The 22,410-nt window shown below is 37.0% G+C and overlaps 2 protein-coding genes across 7 annotated transcripts in view; both read left to right on the plus strand.

Annotated features, from left to right (window-relative positions):
- Positions 1-2,388, plus strand: part of HSF5 (heat shock transcription factor 5) — a 69,996-nt gene extending 67,608 nt beyond the window's left edge. The window contains exons 6-7 of one of the 3 annotated variants that reach the window (XM_035299721.3): positions 136-202; positions 2,144-2,388. In XM_035299721.3, coding sequence (XP_035155612.1) covers positions 136-202; positions 2,144-2,207 — 131 coding nt within the window. In that variant the 3' untranslated portion in view covers positions 2,208-2,388. Of the gene's footprint in view, positions 1-135; positions 207-2,143 lie in introns of those variants that run through there. The other 2 variants (XM_035299722.3, XM_035299723.3) reach the window with 2 other exon arrangements.
- A 5,928-nt stretch (positions 2,389-8,316) lies between these two features.
- RNF43 (ring finger protein 43) overlaps positions 8,317-22,410 on the plus strand; it is a 63,793-nt gene continuing 49,699 nt past the window's right edge. Inside the window, exons 1-3 of one of the 4 annotated variants that reach the window (XM_035299716.3) lie at positions 8,317-8,657; positions 8,743-8,924; positions 10,168-10,600. In XM_035299716.3, the coding sequence (XP_035155607.1) occupies positions 10,349-10,600 (252 nt within the window). In that variant the 5' untranslated portion in view covers positions 8,317-8,657; positions 8,743-8,924; positions 10,168-10,348. Of the gene's footprint in view, positions 8,925-9,964; positions 10,601-22,410 lie in introns of all 4 variants that reach the window. The other 3 variants (XM_035299714.3, XM_078372811.1, XM_078372812.1) reach the window with 3 other exon arrangements.

A 22,410-nucleotide genomic window follows, 5' to 3' on the forward strand; every position in this document is an offset into this window, starting at 1 on the left:
GAAAATCCGATGGGACTGTATAATTTTAGAGCCAATTCTGCGGACGAGACATAGACAACTTGTTCTGTTTGTCTGAAAACTTGTTTATAAGTGTACAGAGAGGCTAAGAGGGAGTAAACAATCCTTTCTTTCTAGATCTTCATCTGCTGGTGGACGTGGCCTGCAAGCAGGAGCGCTTTCCAAAGGAGGAAGAATTAAAAGAGTGAGGAATGGATGACAAATGTGACATTGTGCACTAGCTGTAGCTGGAGGCAGACTAGCCTTGCACATGACAAACTGTTGGGATTTTTTTCAGTTCTGTTAAGGAAAAAAATTACTTTTTTGTTTTGTTAATTGAGAATTTTGTTAATTGAGAATTTGCTATGTACTACAGCAGTTCAGTTCAGATTATCTGCCTTGACAAACTACCAAACATCTAGCAGCCATGTTTTTTTGCTGCCCATATCCCTTTTAAACAAAAAGTTCTGGCCTTCTGTTATGTCAAGGAGCATCTCAAAACTGCTCCATCTATGGTACTGGAGAATAATCTGTGTGTGTGCTGATTTGTTGTCTTGCCACTCAAACTGTAGTCAGTACAACTTTAGTGGGGAATTCAGTCTCTCTGATTCAAGTCACAGTGTGATCCTTTTAGAGGAGATTGTATGAGAAACAAAGGCATGTGAGGTCACCAAGATCACAGGTCTAAATGGGTCAGGAATTCCAGGGAAGAAACTCTGGAGAAGAGCTAATTTTTTAAGTGATTAACCAGGAAATTCTCCTACTTCCTAACCCAGCATTCTGTTTTAAGAGCAAGGCATCCGGACTTGGACCATCCATCACACTTAACAGCCCCTGATTCTTTTATATTAATGGAAGCATTCTTCTATTTTCATATCTTTCTTTCATTTTAATGGTACATTATCATAAATGTTAAAAAGGTTTTATTAATATATCACTTATTTAAATGGATTTAAAGAAAGTATTTAACTTGTTTAATATAATTGTATTTATAAATGCTGATAGATTTAAAGGTTTTAAAGTTTTATATTTTTATTATTGCAGGATAGGATCAAGGATGCCTGTGTAGTATTTTTATTTTGAAGGGGAAATGTACAATGTGTGAACAAAAACATTAAGCGATTTAAGATACTATTTTCTTATTTTAGATTTTTACATTCAATAAGTATAAATACTTGTCTATATAAGGTACTGTGTGCAAATTTGGGGAAAAACTGATTAGTAGTCATTTAGCAGAAGCTATGTCTCTGGTTTTTAAAAAATGGTTTATATCTGGTTTAAGCTTCCGAGAGAATTTTGGATAATGGGACAGACTGTAAATTTTTTTCTTATCCTTGTTATAGGATTCTAGATTTGCATAGTAGGATTGTAGGACTGTTTTAGGAGAGGATAACTTGGATGTCTAGTTTCTGTGGTTGATTCCTTACTTGCTTATCCAGTGACAGCAAGAAACTTTCTGATTTAAAGTCTTTCAGTTGACTAGAACTTTCTTGTTGGATTCTGCTTCAGTTCTCCTACTAAGCACTGCAGAAACAAAAGGAAAGCCTAGGAATATGAAACTAATTAAAAAGGCACTTGGTGATATGACATAGTACTATGCTAGCAATTGTGGATGTAACAGTTCATTTCTTATACTGCATTGTGTCTTCCCAATGATGTCAAATCCTAGAAGTATTACATAGATCTACTTTTCTGGAAAAGGGTGAGCTCTGTATTGATCTGCAGTGACTCTGTTTATATATTAAAGTAGGTTCTAAAAGGTGACCTGTGTGGTCCATCTGTTTAGATTAGTTAATATCTATGTGATGGGCATTTATTTATCTCTATTAGCAAGATTTAAAAGAGCAAATTATCAAGACACTTACATCTTTTGGCCAGACTATACGGTATTTTGTCAGAGTATGTGAAGAGGAGACCCAATTTCCAAATGAAGGAAGTTTGCTTTTTCTCTGTCATGTTGAAGAGCTAATATACTGTGTAGATGATATTTCCCCCTAAATATGGCTTTCTTAGCTTTTTTATATGTTGAGATAATATCTTTTGAGGAACACATGTCAAGCAGGAACCTTGGCATAGATTTGATTTCAGTTGTTTTAAGGTTTAATTAATGAAATGCCTTAATCAGCTTTCCAAATTTTTTATTTAGGAATACAGCAGACCAAGAAGCTGGATCTCCTGCTATCCTTACACGCCTTGTATCTATCGACTAAATCTGTCATTAATGACTTAGGCAAAATGGCAAAAGGTATAATGAAATCTTCCTGTGAATTATCCGGTAGGGTCTGATGCAACTAGTCAACTAACAGGGTTCCTGACTAGTACCTCAGTATTTCAGCACCTTAAGCACTGATAAATTTCCATCAGTCAACAATAAAGTGAGTGTTCCAACTAGACTTGTTGTCTTGCTTGATTTTACTGTTTGATTGGTGATTAATAGAAAACTCAATCATTATGACTGTTAATAATTTGTATTCAAATGAGATTGTACTTTGTTTTTCAAATAATCTGAATTTTAAAAGTTTTTTTTAAATTTGTACTCGAATAGTAATTGGATTTTTTAAATGCCACTAAGGATAAGGGCAATTCTTGGACAAGTTTTACAGAAACCTACTTTTTTGGAAAAAGGATGAATGATCTTTAATAAAGTTAATCCATCTGGAGGTGAAAGTAGATCCTAAAGGATGATCTGTCTCATTTATAAGATTAGCTAGTAGAAGCCGGGCATGGCGGCTCACGCCTGTAATCCCAGCACTTTGGGAAGCTGAGGCAGGCAGATCATGAGGCCAAGAGATTGAGACCATCCTGGCCAACATGGTGAAACCCTGTCTCAACTAAAAATACAAAAAAAAATTAGCTGGACATGGTAGCATGTGCTTGTAGTCCCAGCTACTCGGAGGCTGAGGCAAGAGAATTGCTTGAACCCAGGAGGTGGAGGTTGCAGTGGGCCAAGATCGCACCACTGCACTCCAGCCTGGCACCTGGAGATAGAGCAAGACTCTGTCTCAAAAATAAATAAATAAATGAAAATAAAGATTAGGTAGTAGATGTTGTTGAGACAGGGATTTCATTACAATAGTGATGGCATCTTTATGACATCTCTAGGAAAATGTTGTAGTCTATCAACCCTGGAGGGTAACTCCAGAACTTTGAAGCTGGAGAATAATTGCTCTTCTAATTCTGGTGACCTAAAACAGTAAACTAAACTACATAGAGCTGTCTGGTTTGATTCTGCATTTCTCCACGTCTCCAGCTTCATGATGTATGTCATCATCATTTCCGTATCTCAGAGTTTCCTCAAGAGAGGGCAACCACATTTGTAACTTTCTTCTTTCTGTCAACTAAGTGTGTGTATTCATGACTAGGGTTGGGTCTCTTCATTCCTTTGCACATTTTAAGCAGGAATTGATGAGTCCAAGCCCATTTGCAGGTTATTTTTTGTTTAGTTTAACTTTAAAGGTATTTTTGCATATATCATATATAACCGTGTGTACGTTGCATTATTTATACTATATGATTACATGGCATACATAGAATAAAAACATAAGCCATAACAGATTTCAAAATATTATCTCTAGCAGAATTGGAACCCTCTTCCTATCTTCTAGGAAAGGAGCTACAAAGGGTCTATACAGTTGGCCTTCCATATCAGTGGGTTCCATATCCATGGATTCAGATAACTTCAGAAGAAAAAATTAGAAAAAAAATTCCAAAAAGCAAAACTTGAATATGCCACAGGCCATACGCTTTAAATCCATGAGAATTAAGGGAAGTATAGGCATTGTTTTAGGTATTACAGGTAATCTAGAGATGATTTAAAGTATACAGGAGGATGTGCATAGGTAATACGCAAATACTAAGCCATTTTAATAAAGGCTGTGAGCATCCTTGGATTTTGGTATTCTCAGGGTTTACTGGAACCAGTGTCCCTTGGATACCAAGGGATTACTGTACCCGCATTCTATTCCTTTTGTTTTTTTTTCTTGAGATGCAGTCTTGTTCTGTCACCCAGACTGGAGTGCAGTGGCACCCTCTCAGCTCATTGCAACCTCCACCTCCCAGGTTCAAGAGAGTCTCAGCCTCTTAAGTAGTTGGGATTACAGGTGCATGCCATCAATGCCTGGCTAATTTTTTGTATTTTTAGTAGGGACAGGGTTTCATCATGTTGGCCAGGTTGGTCTCGAACCCTGGACTTCAGGTGATTCACCTGCCTCAGCCTCCCAAAGCACTGGGATTATAGGCATAAGCCATCATGCCTGGCCAACTGTATCTGTATTATATTCTTAAAGTCCAAACAAGACAGAAAACGTGCTAAATTAAAAATTTGTTTTAGGCCTGGCACAGTGGGTCATGCCTATAATCCCAGCACTTTACAAGGCTGAGATTAGAGGATTGCTAGGGCCCAAGAGTTCAAGTTGAGCCTGGGCAACATAGGGAGAACCCATCCCTACAAAAAAATTTTTTTAATTTGCGGGGTGTGGTGGCATACACCTGTGGTCCCAGCTACTCCAGAGGCTGAGGCGGGAGGATCACTTGAGCCATGAAGGTCAAGGCTGCAGTGAGCCATGATGGCACAACTATGCTCCAGCGTGGGCAAAAGATCATGACCTGTCTCAACAAAAACAAGAAAAAATTACTTATCTATTTATTTAATTGTACTTTGGGTTCTGGGGTACATGTGCAAATCATGCAGGATTGTTGCATAGGTACATACATGGCAAGGTGGTTTGCTGCCTTCATTCCCCCCATCACCTATATCTGGTATTTCTCCCTTCGTTATCCCTCCCCACCCCCCACTGTCCCTCCCCTAGCCCCCTGCAACTGACCACAGTATGTGATGCTCCCCTCCCTGTGTCCACGTGTTCTACTTGTTCAATACCTGCCTATGAGTGATAACATGCGGTGTTTGGTTTTCTGTTCTTGTGTGATTTTGCTGAGAATGGTGGTTTCCAGATTCATCCATGCCCCATTCTAACTGGCATGAGGTGGTATCTCAATGTGGTTTTGATTTGCATTTCTCTAATGACCAGTGACGAGCATTTTTTTCTTATGTTTGTTGGCCTCATATATGTCTTCTTTTGAAAAGTGTCTGTTCATACCCTTTGGGTTTGTTTTTTTCTGGTAAATCTGTTTTAGTTCCTTGTAGATTCTGGATATTAGCCCTTTGTCAGATTGGTAGATTGCAAAAATTTTTTCCCATTCTTTTGGTTGCTGGTTCACTCTAATGATTTCTTTCTTTTGCTGTGCAGAAGCTCTGGAGTTTAATTAAATCCCATTTGTCTATTTTGGCTTTTGTTGCCATTGCTTTTGGTGTTTTAGTCATGAAGTCCTTGTCTATTCCTATGTCCTGAATGGTTTTGCCTAGGTTTTCTTTTACGGTTTTTATGGTGTTAGGTCTTATGTTTAAGTCTTTAATCCATCTGGAGTTAATTTTAGTGTAAGGTATCAGGAAGGGGTCCAGTTTCTGCTTTCTGCACATGGCTAGCCAGTTTTCCCAACACCATTTATTAAACAGGGAATCCTTTTCCCATTGCTTGTTTTTCTCAGGTTTGTCAAAGATAAGATGATTGTAGATTTGTGATGTTGCTTCTGAGGCCTCTGTTCTGTTCCATTTTTCTGTGTCTCTGTTTTGGTACCAGCACCATGCTGTTTTGATTACTGTAGCCTTGTAGTATAGTTTGAAGTCAGGCAGCATGATGCCTGCAGCTTTGTTCTTTTTGCTTAGGATTGTTTTGGCTATGCGGGCTCTCTTTTGGTTCCATATGAAGTTCGAAGTGGTTTTTTCCAGTTCTATGAAGAAGGTCATTGGTAGCTTGATGGGAATAGCATTGAATCTATAAATTACTTTGGAAAGTATGGCCATTTTCATGATATTGATTATTCCCAACCATGACTGTGGAATGTTTTTTCATCTGTTTGTGTCCTCTCTTATTTCATTGAGTAGTGGTTTGTAGTTCTTCTTGAAGAGGTCCTTTACATCCTTTGTTAGTTGTATTCCTAGGTATTTTTTTCTCTTTGTAGCAATTGTGAATGGGAGTTCACTTTTGATTTGGCTCTCTGTCTGTTATTGGTACATAGAAATGCTTGTGATTTCTGCACATTGATTTTGTATCCTGAGACTTTCCTGAAGTTGCTTAGTAGTTTCAGGAGATACTGGGCTGAGATGATGGGATCTTCTAAACATACAATCATGTTGTCTGCAAATAGAGACAAATTGGCTTCTTCTTTTCCTAGTTGAATACCTTTATTTCTTTTTCTTGCCTGATTGCTCTGGCTAGAACTTCCAATACTATATTGAATAGGAGTGGTGAGAGAGGGCATCTTTGTCTTGTGCCAGATTTCAAAGGGTATGCTTCCAGTTTTTGCCCATTCAGTATGATATTGGCTGTTGGTTTGTCATAAATAGCTTTTAGTATTTTGTGATATGTTCCATCAATACCTAGTTTATTGAGGGTTTTTAGCATAAGGAGCTGTTGAATTTTGTCGAAGGCCTTCTCTGCATCTGTCAAGATAATCATGTGGTTTTTGTCTTTGGTTCTGTTTATGTGATGGATTACATTCATAGACTTGTATATGTTGAACCAGCCTTGCATCCCTGGGATGAAGCCTGCTTGATAATGATGAATAAGCTTTTTGATTTGCAGTTGCATTCTGTTTGCCAGTATTTTATTGAAGATTTTTGTGTCGATGTTCATCATGGATATTGGCCTGAAGTTGTCTTTTTTTGTTGTGTATCTGCCCAGTTTTGGTATTAGGATGATGTTGGTCTCATAAAATGAGTTGGGAGGATTCCCTCTTTTTGTATTTACTTGTTTTTGAGAAGGACTCTTGCTCTGTCTCTAGGCTGGAGTACAGTGGTGTGATCTCATCTCACTGCAACCACTGACTCCCTGGTTCAAGTGATTCTCTTACCTTAGCCTCCTGAGTAGCTGGAATTACAGACATGCAACATGACACCCAGCTAATTTTTGTATTTTTGGTAGAGATGGGGTTTCACCGTGATGACCAGGATGGTCTCGATCTCCTAATGTTGTGATCCACCTGTCTCAGCCTCCCAAAGTGCTGGGATTACAGGCGTGAGCCACCGTGCCTGGCCAAAATTTATTTTAGAATTTGTCTTTGACCTGGGTTAGTTATTAGATCTGAAATTGTGAAACTACTCTCATAAACTTTATCTACAGGGGAAACAATGTTAAAGGTCAATAGGCTACTCATCCTTTTTGCTTTCAGAGGCGTTATGTCATTTAACCTTTGCAACAGACCTACTGTGTTATTATTATCATCAGTATTTTACAGATGATCAGAAATTCATTTGTACCTGAGGTAAGAAACACATAAAATCTACCATCATAACCATTTTTAAGTGTACAGTTCACTAGATTTGCCTGAATCTACATTGTTATTCATTTGTATAATTTTGAAAGTTTATGGCAGCAGTTCAAAAATAAAATGTCTCACCACAGTCAACCATAATCTGGTCATTTGAAACTTCAAATGTTATAAATATATTAGAAACATTTGTATTGTTTCTAATGGCAAGATAGTAATAAGGATTATAGTTCATGAATGTGGTAATTATCCAGAAATTCATTTTCTTTTGCCTATACTCTTCTCACTAATCATATTTTACCCTTTTACTTGTATTTATGACATGGACTTACTTGGAGTCTTACATTGGAGGCATAGGTCTGATTCATAGTATTATTTCACCTCCCAAAGATTGAAAAGAGAATAACAGTTTGATTCCATACCTCTGACATCAACCTGATTTGAAAGTTCCATGCAGGCCCAGTTTAGACAGAGCTACTGAACTTAAATTAGTAAAAGCTGAAGAAAAGCTAAGCATAAAATGGACAGAGCCCTTCTCAGCATAGCAGACATAAGCAGTAATAAATCAGTAAGTACTAAAGCACAGGATCCCTTTATTCTTGCTTTGTGTCATTTATAGACACTCAAACTTAAAATGAGCAGAAATCCTTTTGAACTTATATTTGCGAAACCTTGTGTCCATTCTTTTATGTTCTGGATTACCTTTATTTTTTTCTGTTTATTTCCTCATACGATCATCTATGCTCTGTTGGTTGCAGAGTCTGCTTAGGTATGTTTGAGTGGCCCTGATTTACATGTTGTAGCTTGCTTACTCAGAGAAAGGTATCAGGGATTGAACTGGATGCAGTTTAGCTGTGACTCAATAGAGGGAGTAGAGGAGCTGAGGGAGGAGAGAGAGTGAACGAACGTGTTTGGTTAAGTAAGTGTGGTGTGTGCACACCAGGAGGAGGGGGGGTGGGGTGGGGGGTGGTTGCCTCTAGCAGCTCCACCCTCACTTTGTCAGCAGGTAGAGAGCGTGATTGCAGTCCCAGGGGAGGGAGTCAGAGCTAGAACACCAATTACAAACCGCAGGCTTCCTGCTCTAGGGAGTTGATCCACAATTGTCTTTCTGAAAGGAAGCACTCGAATCCTTCTGAACTTTCCAAGTCCATCCATGATTCAGAAATACTGCCTTCCCTCTCTGGGATGTTCTGTGTTTCTGATTGTGAATTGTCGTTGATGTATTTGCTACTTTGCTTCTTTTCTCTTTCAAGACTTGATCATTTTATATGCTGTTTGGCGAAAAAGAGAACTTTTATTAGAAAAGAATTTTTAGAAATGATTTTGAATTTTCTGTAAGTGTTTAATCTAGTTCTTGGGACAGCAGCTCTCATCCTGGAGTAAATTTCTGCCTTTGACCTGCATGGATTATTTTTTCAGGCTGCGGAATTTCTCGGCACCTACCTGTAGTATGGGGCACTTGGTTTGGTTGCAGAGTAAGAAGGTGGAAGAATGAGCTGCACTTGGTTAAGCAGTTGAAACCTTTTTTGAGCAGGATCTGTAAAAGCATAATTGAATTTCTTTCGCCCCCGTGGATTCCAGTGGGCCCGACAGCACAACAGGTTTGCAGATTTCTTTTGAAATTCTTTTTCCCCCCTCCCTCTGCCTCAGCAAAAGAAAAGAATCTATATAACAGGTTCATGCTCAATTGCTTGGCTTTTGAGCACTTATTCTGAAGACTTTATAAGATTTTTAAACTTGACCTTGAAACACAGAGGGCTTTGTGGATGAAATGTATTTATATTTACTTAAGGGGGCACATTTAAAAAATCTTATTCCGTGTTTGTACAAAGACCCACATTTTCATAGTGACTAGAAATAGCATAGATCAACTCTACTCAAGCTTATTTGTATTTCTTTCAGGGTATTCTACCTAGAGCCTATGGTTAATCACCTCCCTGCTCCCCCCTACCTTTTATTCCCCAACCCCTCAAGGAATGTGAAAACATGTTAGGAATAGTGCTTTGTTTTCTCATGAACCTAGAAAATTTCAGATTATAAAATCTGAATATTAGTTTAAAAGCATCTCACGGGAAATCAAAGTGCTCGGCATTTCGGAGCTAGAGAATAAAATCTAGAATCCTTAAGAGATAAAGGAAAATGGAGACAGAAATATGAATTTTAACTGGGAAAAATAATTGGAAAGCTAACCTTTTCAAATACTCTATGAAAATTGGAAAAGGTTGTTACGGTCAGGATTATCCTGTAATGTGTGAAGATACATATATTAGCACCTAATTTATAGGCAAATTTTGGTAAAACACAAAAAATTATGGTATGTCTAAGTCCATGAAAAGTATATAAACGCAGAGAGCCTAGAATCCTAGCCATACTGAAATACAGTTTAATGTGGAAACTTTTCTAAATACATGTTGTAACATCTTTGGACATCAACATGTGGCCTAAAATTTTTATTGTTTCCTCTTCTCCTCCATTAAAAAAGAAATCTCCTTGTGGTATTTAGTCATATACCACTGACACACATTATGGCTTAAAAATGGCCATCTCTTCCTTTTCTGAGCTGGAGTTCTTCACTCTCACCTTTGATGCATGGCCTTAGCTATTTACTTTGCCTTGTTTTGTTCATGAACGTTGGGTTTAGTGCCTGGCAACTTGATGCATATGGAAGAGCAATGCCAAGTGATCTGACATAATATAAATTCAGGATGTGACATTCAATCACAAGCAAAGTTGGAAACTCCAAAGAGAAGTAGTGAGACCTTTACTAGTCACAGTGAAGATGGGAGAAAATGACATACCTGCAGCAGATGTGGGCTGAAAATATCCTCTTCTCTACCCAATCAGGAATGCCACCTGTTCTTGGGAATAAACTTTAGAGAAAGGAAGGGCCAAAACTACGACTTGGCTTTCTGAAACTGAAGCATAAATGTTCTTTCCTCCATTTGTCTGGATCTGAGAACCTGCATTTGGTATTAGCTAGTGGAAGCAGTATGTATGGTTGAAGTGCATTGCTGCAGCTGGTAGCATGAGTGGTGGCCACCAGCTGCAGCTGGCTGCCCTCTGGCCCTGGCTGCTGATGGCTACCCTGCAGGCAGGCTTTGGACGCACCGGACTGGTACTGGCAGCAGCAGTGGAGTCTGAAAGATCAGCAGAACAGAAAGCTATTATCAGAGTGATCCCCTTGAAAATGGACCCCACAGGAAAACTGAATCTCACTTTGGAAGGTGTGTTTGCTGGTGTTGCTGAAATAACTCCAGCAGAAGGAAAATTAATGCAGGCAAGTATAACTTTATTATATTTCACTTTCCATCTGTTTGAAATAATGCCTTTCTTCTTTTGTCTTTCAAATGAAATACCATACACAGGCTTATACTGCTTAGTTTTCTATTCCATAGAAAGAGTAGATACTGCCTTATTAATTCTAAAGTAAATTCTTATACTCCAGAAGAAATATATAAATCCTATATTTTAGAACATTATTGCTTATTTTAAACTAGTATTGCATAACTACTTAGATACATATAATAAAACCTTTTTTTCAAGTGATATCTTTTGGGCACTAATTTTTGATAGATGAAATGTATGAGCTTATATTTAATTGACATGGGGATTGTACTTTACATCCTGCTGGAATTGAAGTAAGCACTAAGAAGGTTGATTTTAGTGGTCAGTAGCACCCGAAATTCTGGAATGCCCTTGGAGCATATTTGATTACTCCGTCACTTTTAAAATTCAGTCAAGCTTGAAAGCTACGGCTGGCCTTATACCACGTGTGGCACCCTATTGCTAAGCCCAAAATGGAGAGGACTGGATTACAAAATGGACACAAGGTGTAAACCTGCCTCCTGATCACTTTGGCCTCGTCCATACATGATTTTATCATTTTCAAGCATTTAAATTTAATATGTTTTTTATTGATCTGCTGAGTTTTTCAGACACAGTTTCTTAAGCTTTCCGGCTGTGAATTTTGCCTGTAACTCATTCATACATGGCCTATTCTTTATGTGTTGACTTTATGAACTGACTGGGGCCATAGCATTTCATAGACCAATTGCTTATTCCCCGTAGTAAAGACAGAGCCTAGAGGGCTGTACCTTTTTAATGGGCATTCCACTGTCTTACTTCATAAAATGATGTTGCTTATTCATTGAAATTTATTACATAAAAGAATGCTTCTTGCTGTAGCTACTGGACACAGGTTAAAATATTCTTAAATATGATCTATCTTAGCATCTAAACTCAAATTTTAATTTTGTTATATGAACAGACTATGAACAGAACCAATTTATTGTATGAATTTTAATTTTTGTCTACTTAGAAGATAGGAACATTTAACAAATTATATAATTTATTTTCAAACGTATTCTTTACTATATGGTTTAGTGGTTATTCATGGTCACTTCTTAGGCCATATTGTGAAGCTTGGATAAATGAAGTGGAAGGAGAATTAGGTGAAAATGGAAGGCTTTGTTATTTAGAACAATAGGAAAGAAGAGTATATCTGGAAAAATGGCATTAGATTTTTTTGAATAATAATTTGGACTCTAAATTGGAATTAGGAATACTTAAAAGCTGAAAACATAAATCATCTTGAATACTATGGCAATTGGAAAGAAAACTTTCTTCCTGACCTTGCCTAGTTAATGCCCTGAAGCATGAATTGTGTGCTTCATTTTAGTTTTGACCCTAAGAAATTTTACTAGTCATGTTTTGATATCACTGAAGTTTTTGAGAGCCATCCTAAGCTTTGTGCCTTATTGATATCCTGTGATAGCATGTCCAGTGGGCTAATTATGTGGTATATAAAATAATTTATTCTTTTCATTTTTTATCTTATTATTATTGTAAAGCTCGACATAAAGTTTGTGTTTTCATAAAGGAAAAAGTAAACAAATGGCACCATTTGGCATTCTCTTTGCCATTTATTATTTTATCAATCTTTATCATATCTTCTCTGATTCTATCCTTTTTCTCACTCTGGCAAATCTTACCAATCTTGGTTTTTTAATTATTATTATTTTTTTTTAAACTAGTAACTTTGATCCTATCATCATACATTTAGTATTGTTTCTTTACTTTTTGAAGAGGGAATTTCATCGTATCTTAGAAAAGACTTTCAGGCTTTACAGTGGATAGTTTTATGTCATTGGCAATTTTTTGTCTTCTCCTTTCTGTCCACATATGCTTCTTTTAAGTCTTTAAAATAAGTTTTTTTACTAGCTTAGTATTAATCTCTGAATACTTTCCATATTGGTCTTGATTTATTGTCTGTTCATTTTTAATCTATAACAGTTATTAAAGTTTCTTAATAGCCTCTTATGAGAAACTATTTTTAAAAAAACAGCCTTCTGAATTATATATATGGTTTTCTTTATCCACTCTTTGATTAATTCTTTCAGAGAATTCTAGTGTGTTAGGGACACATGGTTGAGACTTCTGGAATCCATGCTGTTTGTTCCTTATCAGATTACACTGCAACTCAGGTTTACTCAACTGTGCTTAACCAAGCCTTCCATTTAACTGAAGGTCTGTTTATATCTCCTAGAGATGGGCTTTGCTGCACTTTAGCTTTCTCAGTGGAGAGCTAGCTGTACCCTGGTGTCACAAATCTATAAGTAGTCTTCTCTTCGGTTTTGAGGAATTCTGGACAATTCTGTGTATCCTTCTACCTATGAATTATTCTAGTTGCCTGTTAAGATTAGTTGTCTCCAAAGATTGCAGTCAAATCTTTGTAAGCTTGAGGATGCTAGGTACCAAAAAATGTATGGTTGTGAGAACAGTGATTTAAAAACATATTATTTCTGGAATTCTCAGATAATTTCTGAAAATCAGACTTTTTTTTACATTTTTCTCAATTCAGTATATAGACAATCTCATAATGACCAAATGAACTGGTTTTTCATTTGTATTATGATTTTAATTTTTCTTAGACAAAAGGAGACCTCCCTTGACAATGTAACCCCAATTTGTTGAATAGTAAAATAGACCATAGAATTTCCTCTAAAAGAATTTCGTCTCAACTTCATCTGGTGGCTGTATATACAAGGTCATTGAAAGCTAAGCTTTGGTGATTTTTGTCCTGATTCTTATCCCTCACTCTTTGTGCTTAGGTTTCTCCTTGCCAGTAGTAATGATCCATTTTACAAGGTATGTTCAAAGTTAAAAATTGTAATATTGTTCTAAAAGCGCTAGAAGAAAGTAAAAATAGAAGAGGAAATGTTGCAGCCTTTGCCCTTCTACTTCTCAAGTCCTCTTTTCCATTTCAGAACATGTCATCTTAGTCCTGTCCAAATTTTATTATTTTTCCTTTCTATTTTGCCCAAGAGTTGCTTCTTTACATTACTGTATCATTCCAAATCTTTTTACAGGTTTCTCATTGTCATTAAAGTGTCTAATTCTTAGGTTTCCCCTACATTTGCCAAAATGTTTGTCTCTTCCTCTTCTCTGATTTCCTTCTACCCTTTTATTTTTATTTTGCTTTCCACTGAATTTGTATATTTAGGATTACTTTCCACTGCTATTCTGAATCAGTATTTTACTAGCCATCAAAAAATCTAGGTCAGGGAAACTTTTCAGACCTCCTAATTACCTGGCGGTGACTGATAAAAAGGACTAAATGATAGTGATTACTTCTTACGGTTTCTATTCACACTGGAATATATTCCTTCTGTCTTGGTTTATGGCATTGTAGAAGGAAGAGTGTTGTAGCTGATTCATTGTCTAATTTCCAATTTTCTGGTTTGGTTACCTCTTATCAATGTTTGTTTCTATTATTTCAAGCAATATTATTGCCACCACTTCTAAGAATGATTACAGTCATATTTTATTTCTCAGTCCTGTTTATTATTTATAAATATTATTTCAAGGGACAACTCAAAATTAATCTTTCTTCTCAGAGCAAAAGAGTAAGAGGATCTTAGTGTAGCACAAGAGAGGTCACCAGTTCTCTGACTACCACACTCTTCCTGCTCGGCTGGTTGTCCTGGATTTTCTTAGACTCCAGGATAAAGTTATGATCAAGATTAAAATGTATTCCCCTGAGGCATCAGACCTACAATGGGAGCTGCGGTTGTTTAGCATGTGGCCAGTAGCAGTGAACACCTTCTGGAGAAATTTCCCTTTGCACAATGTTGTCTCTGCTTGCCTCTTAATTTTGCTTGTGAGTCAACACATAGTTATCCCATCTTTGCATTTTTACATTATTTGTTGGCAGGGCCTGAAACTTAAGTTGTTGGCCAAAGCTAGAGAGACAATCCTATATTGCAAACTATAGTTGATAAAGTCTCTAAAGTGTGACTTGGGGACCTGACTTTTAGTTTTACCACACTGAGAGGAATACGCTGCCGCTAAATATTAATAATTGTGTGATTTAGGACAAAATAGTTTTTACCTTTCTAGGCTTTAGATTTCCAGTCTGTGAAATTGAGGAACTGAAATATAATATTGCCAAACTTGTGGTATGTGCTTTACATGTATTAGCTCATTAATTCTTATAATAACTTTATGATAGAAGAAATTCAGTACCTTTATTTTTTACATTTTGCAGATAAGGAAACTGAGGATTAAAATGTTAATATCTGTCAAAATATTAACTATTATTATCTAGTAAGTGTGTTGCTGGAACTTGAACTGCAGAGCCCATGCTTTTCCAGCTCTAAAGTTCTGTATATGTAAGAATGCCACAGATGAAGAGAACATCAGTATAGGCTTTGTATAAAAAATTTATTTCCAGAGTAGAAAGGAATGAAAGTGATGAGTACCATTCTCTGAGATTGATCCAGAATGTATAATATCCTGCTACCTTCTAATAATATCTATATTTCTCTCATTTTGTTTTATTTGCAAAGACATTAGTAAATCACAAGGTTTATTTACTCAATATTTCCCTTATAATGTAACATATTTCATCACCTTTCTCTTCATTATAAAGTCTAGGTTAAGTTATCTAATATAGAAAACTGAAACGATAAACATTGAAATAGCATGCATTTAACTGACATTGGTCAAGTGAGAGTTCCTTGGATGCAGAGATTTTAAAACAGAAATTTTGTGATTTTTGTTTTGATGCCAGCCTTTAAAAGAAGTACAGAGTAGATATTAAAAGTATGGTCAACTCTGTTATTTATGTTAATGAAGGTGCAGAAAATCCAATTAATTAATAATTGACTTTGGAATGTAGTCAGAAGGACATCATCAGACACACATCCTCTATGTGCACAAACATTCTTAGGTGCTTGCCTCCTATGATCTCAGCTCAGGGCCTTCCTGACATGGCTCTTAGAATCTTCTAGACTTGGCCTTGTTGTTAGAAGCTTGGCACCCAGATGAGAGAAAGAGGCTGCAGAATATTTTTAATGACAATTTTTCAACTTAAGAAGCTATCTCTCTTATAAGTTCTCAACAAACAGATTTATATATATAACAGTTCTGTACTTCAACAAAAATTTGTAAGTTTAGTTTCATATATATCTGGTTAATAGGAGGTAATGAATGAGGTATGCCCCTGGCTGTTGCTCCCATCAGGCCATAGTGTTCATCTGGCAGACTCTCAGGGAGTAGGTACTTCCTTGTGTTTTATATTGTAGTAAAATGTGTATGTATATATGTGTGTGTAGCAATTATCCCAAAACTAACTAGCCATAATTTACTTTGCTTTTTTTGTTTCTTTGTTTTCTCAGATAGGGTGTCATTCTGTCACCCAGGCTGGAGTGCAGTGGCACAGACACAGCCCACTGCAGCCTTGACCTCATGGGGGTCAAGCGATCTGCCCACCTCAGTCCCCCCAAGTAGCTGGGACCACAAGCACAGGGCACCATGCCAAGCTAATGTTTAAATTTTTTTGTAGAGACAGGGTTTTGCCATGTTGCCTACAGTATTAAAGGCATTCCTGGGCCAGGTGTGGTGGCTCACGCCTGTAATCCCAGCACCATGGGAGGCTAAGGTGGAAGGATCACTTGAGCCCAGGAGTTTGAGACCAGCCTGGGCAACATAGTGAGACCCTAAGGAAAAAAGGTATTCCTGGAGCTCGTGGTTTTGCCTGTTTGTTTTTGTTTTATTAAAAAACTTTTACATTTTGTTCATTGGAAAGAGTCTATTGGACTTTTAAATGTTTTTTCCCCTTTTATTCCTTTCATATTAGTAATTACAGTAGATTTAATAAAATGTTATAAATGAGTAATATCCTGTTAGGAACCACAATTGGCAGCAGGGTATTGTTAGAGAAGAGTGTGAGAATGATGTTTCATTAAATTTATGTAGAAATTTTCTTCCAAGAAGCTTAAAATGATTCACGATTCTTGGAGCCAGGTAAGAACAGGTGATATTAACTCTATTTTACAGAAAAGGAAATATACTGGGAAAGAGAAAGAAAGGAAATCATCTAAGAACAAAGTTGCCCAGAGACTGAACCAGTCTGGTTTGCAAGAGATAGGAAAGTAATCAATTTTTAAGGAATCTGAAGATGTGGATTTCTCAAGGGTCAATTCTACTGAATGGAAATCCTAAAGGCCTTTTCCTGTTTCCCTGAGGACTCATATTCTCCTTTCCTGTTTTATTTTTCTTTACAAAATTATTGACGTGACATACTATAATGTTTTAGTTTTGTAGTTGTCTATCTCCCCTCTGTAGAATATGAGTTCCGTGAAAGCAGGGATTTTTGTCTCCTTTGTTCAAAGTTGTATCCCTGAGAATGGTGCCTAAGTATACTTAGTGCCTGGACATGGTGGGTACTCAGTAAATATTTCTTAATGAATATAAGGAATATTATGGTACTCAGTAACTCTGATGGCTAGGAGATCACTCTAGAATAAAACATGCTTACACATTTTTAAAAATACGTTGTAAAGTGGATTATTTTGAGTGTGTGTGGCTTGATATAGTAGGCTATGTTCCTGTATTATTCTGACTTACCAACAGCCTAGTGTCTTCTCGTTACTTCAAAATTATAAATATGACTATAATCAGTATGTTTAAGGTGTTTCTTTACACAGGATTTAAAATTTTTTTCTTTAGTTTGATGGCTTAACCCTTGCTGTTGAGGATATTCTGGTTTTCCAAGAAAGATTTATTCAGGTCCTGATTTTAAACCTTTGGTTTTAAGATATTAGTGTGCATCCAAAGGACCTTACCTTCTTAGTACTTAAATTTGTGATTATCAATTCTGTAGATATCCTAGAGCATGGTTTTTAATCTTGTTTGTGTGTGACACAGGCCCCTTTGAGAATGTGATCATCATTTTAGACCATAGGCACAAAATACACACAAACGCTTTACATAAACAAGTTTGCATAAAATCTCAGTGAGTTGAGAGAGTCTCTGAGACACATCTAGAGATCTAAGGACTCCAGATGAGGCCGGGCGCAGTGGCTCATGCCTGTAATCCCAGCACTTTGGGAGGCCGAGGCAGGTGGATCACAAGGTCAAGAGATCGAGACCATCCTGGTCAACATGGTGAAACCCCATCTCTACTAAAAGTACAAAAAATTAGCTGGGCATAGTGGCACGTGCCTGTAATCCCAGCTACTCAGGGGGCTGAGGCAGGAGAATTGCCTGAACCCAAGAGGCAGAGGCTGCAGTGAGCCGAGATTGCGCCATTGCACTCCAGCCTGGGTAACAAGAGCAAAACTCTGTCTCAAAAAACAAAACAAAACAAAACAAAAAAAAAGGACTCCAGATGAAGAGCAACTATCCTAACATAATCCCAATTATTTAGAGAAATTACACCAAATTCTCAAAACTAATTTACCCTCAGTTTACTTAATTTGAAAAGTACTTATATATATTACTTGAAGTAAGACAGACAACAATATTATGATGTAGTTATAAGAAAGTGGCCTGATTTTAGATGAAGGGATGCCAGAAGTAAAAACTGATGCCTGACAAAGATCTTCTTAGTGTAGTAAAGGAATTCTGCTCTCCAAATGTGAAATAAAACTGCATCCACTCAAGAAATGCTTACAACCCCTTCAGCATGGCAGTTTCACTGAAAGGGGCTTAAGAATAAAGGATATTTTACTTACATGTTTTGATATTAGTAGAATCATTGTGGCTCTATGTGTCTATTTAGTTACTACATTCGGATAACTGAGGGTATGAAACTTTAATTTTGTTTTCTCCCTGTGGCTTTAGTTCCCACTCTTTAAGCTCCATTGCTTTCCGGAGGGCAGGGTTCTTTAAGGCCCTTAAATTTCTATTTGCTCTAATGGAAAACTTTATATATTTTTTAAAGCCAAGATTTGTTGTCGCTTGCTTGTTTTTGAATAACAGATAAGCTACTTTACATATTCATACTTTTTAGCTGGTTTCTAACTTGACAGTTCATGGATAAATTTTATTTTGTTCTGTACTTTGTAATATGTTGGAGTCTATGTTTAATTTACAAATTTGAAAACACCAAAGCAACAAAAATTATTTAAAAATGAAGGTTTTTAAAAAATTGTAAGTACAAAGGCCTGGCTCATTATTCCTCAAGGTAGGAAGTTAGACTACCGTATTTAGAAATTCTCATATCTAGGCCAGGTGCAGTGGCTCACGCCTGTAATCCTAGCACTTTGGGAGAACGAGGCAGGCAGATCATTTGAGGTCAGGAGTTTGAGACCAATTAGAAAAGTAGGTGGGTATGGTAGCACACACCTGTAGTCCTAGCTACTTGGGAGGCTGAGGCACGAGAATGGCTTGAATCTGGGAGGCAGAGGTTACAGTGAGCCAAGATTGTGCCACTGCACTCCCACCCGGGTGACAGAATAAGATCCTGTCTTGAAAAAAAAAAGTAAAGAAAGAAATTCCAATCTCTGAATCTAAAGCAGAGGTAGTTATTTGAGATGGCAGCATAATCTTCAAGACTCCTGTTTGTTGTTGTTGCTTTAAATCTAGAATACTGGGTCATGATGGAAATTGACTATAATACAACTGTAATTTTAAATAGCACATTAAATTATTATGTACCTTTCACTTTTGTGCATGCTAGTATATCAAAAAGGTATTGTTGTACATATATAAATGTATGACATTTGAGAAACACTGTTGGTATTTTACTTCTGTAGAATAATTTGGACAAGACTAAAGGCCTTGTGTTTTAAGTCTAATTTTGCTATTTCCTCAAAAAAAAAAAAAAAGCAATTATAGATTTTTTTTCATTTTTTCTCCCGAACCATTTTCTACAGTCTTATGTATTATCTACTCTAAAACAACAAAAAACATCTTTTAAATGACCCAGGCTTTGTGTTCTTTCATTTTAATATCTTCTAATTAGAATGATATTGATGATCTGGCTTTACAATTCTTGTAGTCAAATTTCTTTAACTTTTGAAGGACTGTATTGGCCCTATATTGGAATTAAGTCCTATTTAGTTTTCCATTTCTAGAATAAAATACAGTTTTGATGAAGGGGAGGGAAGAGTAGTAGGATATTCCATTTGTGAAATATAATCATCAAATTTCAAGCTAGAAAAAACAACCAGTCCAGTCTTCTCAGTTTATATATGAAAAAATAAACTCAGATTAGTGCTTATCAAAGAATTCCAATCTGCTGCTATATCTTACTGGCCAATATTTTTAGCATAGTTTATTTATTTATTATAAACCTTTTGGGGTCACTACAGGGAATTAAAAAGCAGGTATCAGCAGAGATTTCCCCCTGAAGATTCCATGAAAAAGATATAGACTGCCACAGGGTCTCTTACCTCTTTGATCCCAGTTAGCTACATGGCGTACTTTAAAACAAGGGAACAAACAGAAAATACCTCACTGCAGTTTAGCAATACTTTATGCACTGTGTGTGTCATTTATTCTGCTACAGAATCACTGCACATCAGGTGGTCTGTAGTCCTGGATCTTCTCAGAGCAGTATCTCCTCTTTATAACATCTAGGCTGAGAATCTTACCAAGACTGGAAGGTGCACTGTATTCCCTAGATGCCTTATAAATTCTGTGACAGATACTATAGTAATTCAAAGAACAACACCTTAGCCTAGTCCAACCGAGGAGAATCAACTTAAACAGCAGGAGGCAATATGTGTTGAATGCCAGATGAGAGGTGTAGGCATAAATACATCAGAGTAAAGATTTCCTTCCTTCCCTCCCTCCCTCCCTCCCTCCCTCCTTCTTTCCTTCCTTCCTGCCTACCTGCCTGCCTGCGGGGGGGGGGGGGGGGGGGGGGGGGGGGCTGGTCATTAGAGACAGGGTCTGTCTCTGTCACCCAGACTGTAGTGCAGTGGCACCATCAGAGCTTACTATAACCTTGAATACCTGGGCTCAAGCCATCCTCCCACTTCTGCCTCCCAAACTCTGGGATTATAGGCATGATACTGTTCCTGGCCTAGAGTGTTGATTTTCATTTTTTCAGGAGTCATTCAAATGACTGTGATAATTCTGTCTTAGATTCCCTATGATTAAAGAAAAAACAAATGAAAAAATATTACATTTTAACCCAGGCAACTTCAGTTATCTTAAAGCTAGAGAACTACTACAACCCAGTTATACCTTCTAACTTTTTACTGTTATCAGTTAATTATAGGTTGTTACATTCCTGTATGTATAATACTCATCTTTAGCATTTTCTTTAGAAGTCTAGAATGACTAGACATCATGGCTTTCTTTTCAGATTGCAAACTGACTTTCTAAAATGTGCCAATCAGTCCCTGTTAAATTATAGTTTAAACAATAAATTTAGCTTTAAACGGAATTCAACACATTGGAAGTTTTGTTTGAATTTATCTCAACTAGCTTGATTTTAATTCTTCACAAACTACATTCCATAAGGGAAGAAATAAATACTAAAACCCTTTATGTAGAAGGTGAATATTTGAATATCATCTCTATTTAACAAAATTTGTTTCTAGTACCTTTTTTTTATTGTTGACTGCAGTCATAAATGTGTGTTATTCCTGTTCCCTAAAATGTGTTGGTTTTAGTATAATATGAGGCATATGGAGAACCATTTAAGAAGAATGTATCCATCCACTATGACATTAGGTTATTTTCTACTCTAAAGTTAGTAAACTCTATATGGCATACATCAAACATTTAAAAATTATCATTAGTGAGTCTTTGGGATTACTGAGTTGCCCCCTTGGGGTATATGAAAAGTCCATAGGCAACTTATGATCATTTTAAGTAAAAGCAAGTCACCTTAATCTTTTAGGGAGAACCAAATAATCTTTAAGATCCTTTCCAGCTCTAAACTTTTAAAGTTTATGCTTATTCTAGAAATAGATTTCATATATTAAAGAGACGTGCATCTTGCCTATTTAGTTATTTTTCTTTGTCCTTAGTTGTTGGACATCAAAAGTAAAATTTGGTAGGTGATAGAAAAAAAAATCTGACTAAATTAAAGTCTCACAATAAATTGGTAGCAGAACTAAGCATGAGAATCAGTTGTACTCCCAGCCTTCTGGTCCTGTACTGTCTTTATATTCCACTTAACACACACACAAAGGAGCCTTTCTCTGGAGCTCTATATTTTAAAATATCTGTAGTGGATTGAAGACCCTGATTGTAAGTCCTTCATCAAGGCTGTCCCAATGATCAGGGCACACTGACTTCAATCACTAACCTGCACCTAAGTTGGATCTAACCTTTGGAAAAGCCTGAAAGAGCCAGAGGCAACCTAGAACCAGTCTGGGCCATGAAAGTGAAAGGAGTAGTATGCTTCTGATCCTAAGTGCTCTGTGAAGTGAATTATTAGAGGTAAGTTGAATAATTGTACTAAAAATAAGATTTCGGAGCAGCTGGTGGGTGTTCACCCATGGGGTGAGGGGGATAGAGCTCTAGTATGTAAGCATCTGGAGGCATCTGGGAGGAGTGGAAATGGGGCCATCTGATTAGTAACTATGCCTTGTTATTAAACCGTGACTTTCTGCATTGTGTATTCCCAGAGTTGGAAAACTTCCGCTGGCAAAAAAAAAAAAAGGGGCTGCCGTGCTGTTGCTGAGGGCCATACAGTAGACACAAAAGCGCCTTCTTAGAGGCCTTCAGCAGAGGCAGCTTGTACAGGCAGGCCTGTTCCTCTCAAAGACTGGGAATCAGATTCTTTCCCCAGGGGGTTTCCAACTAGTTTGCACTTCAGAAAAACCTTTTCTTTCTCCTGCT

This window comes from Callithrix jacchus, chromosome 5, assembly GCF_049354715.1.
Source record: "Callithrix jacchus isolate 240 chromosome 5, calJac240_pri, whole genome shotgun sequence".
NCBI lineage: Eukaryota > Metazoa > Chordata > Mammalia > Primates > Cebidae > Callithrix > Callithrix jacchus.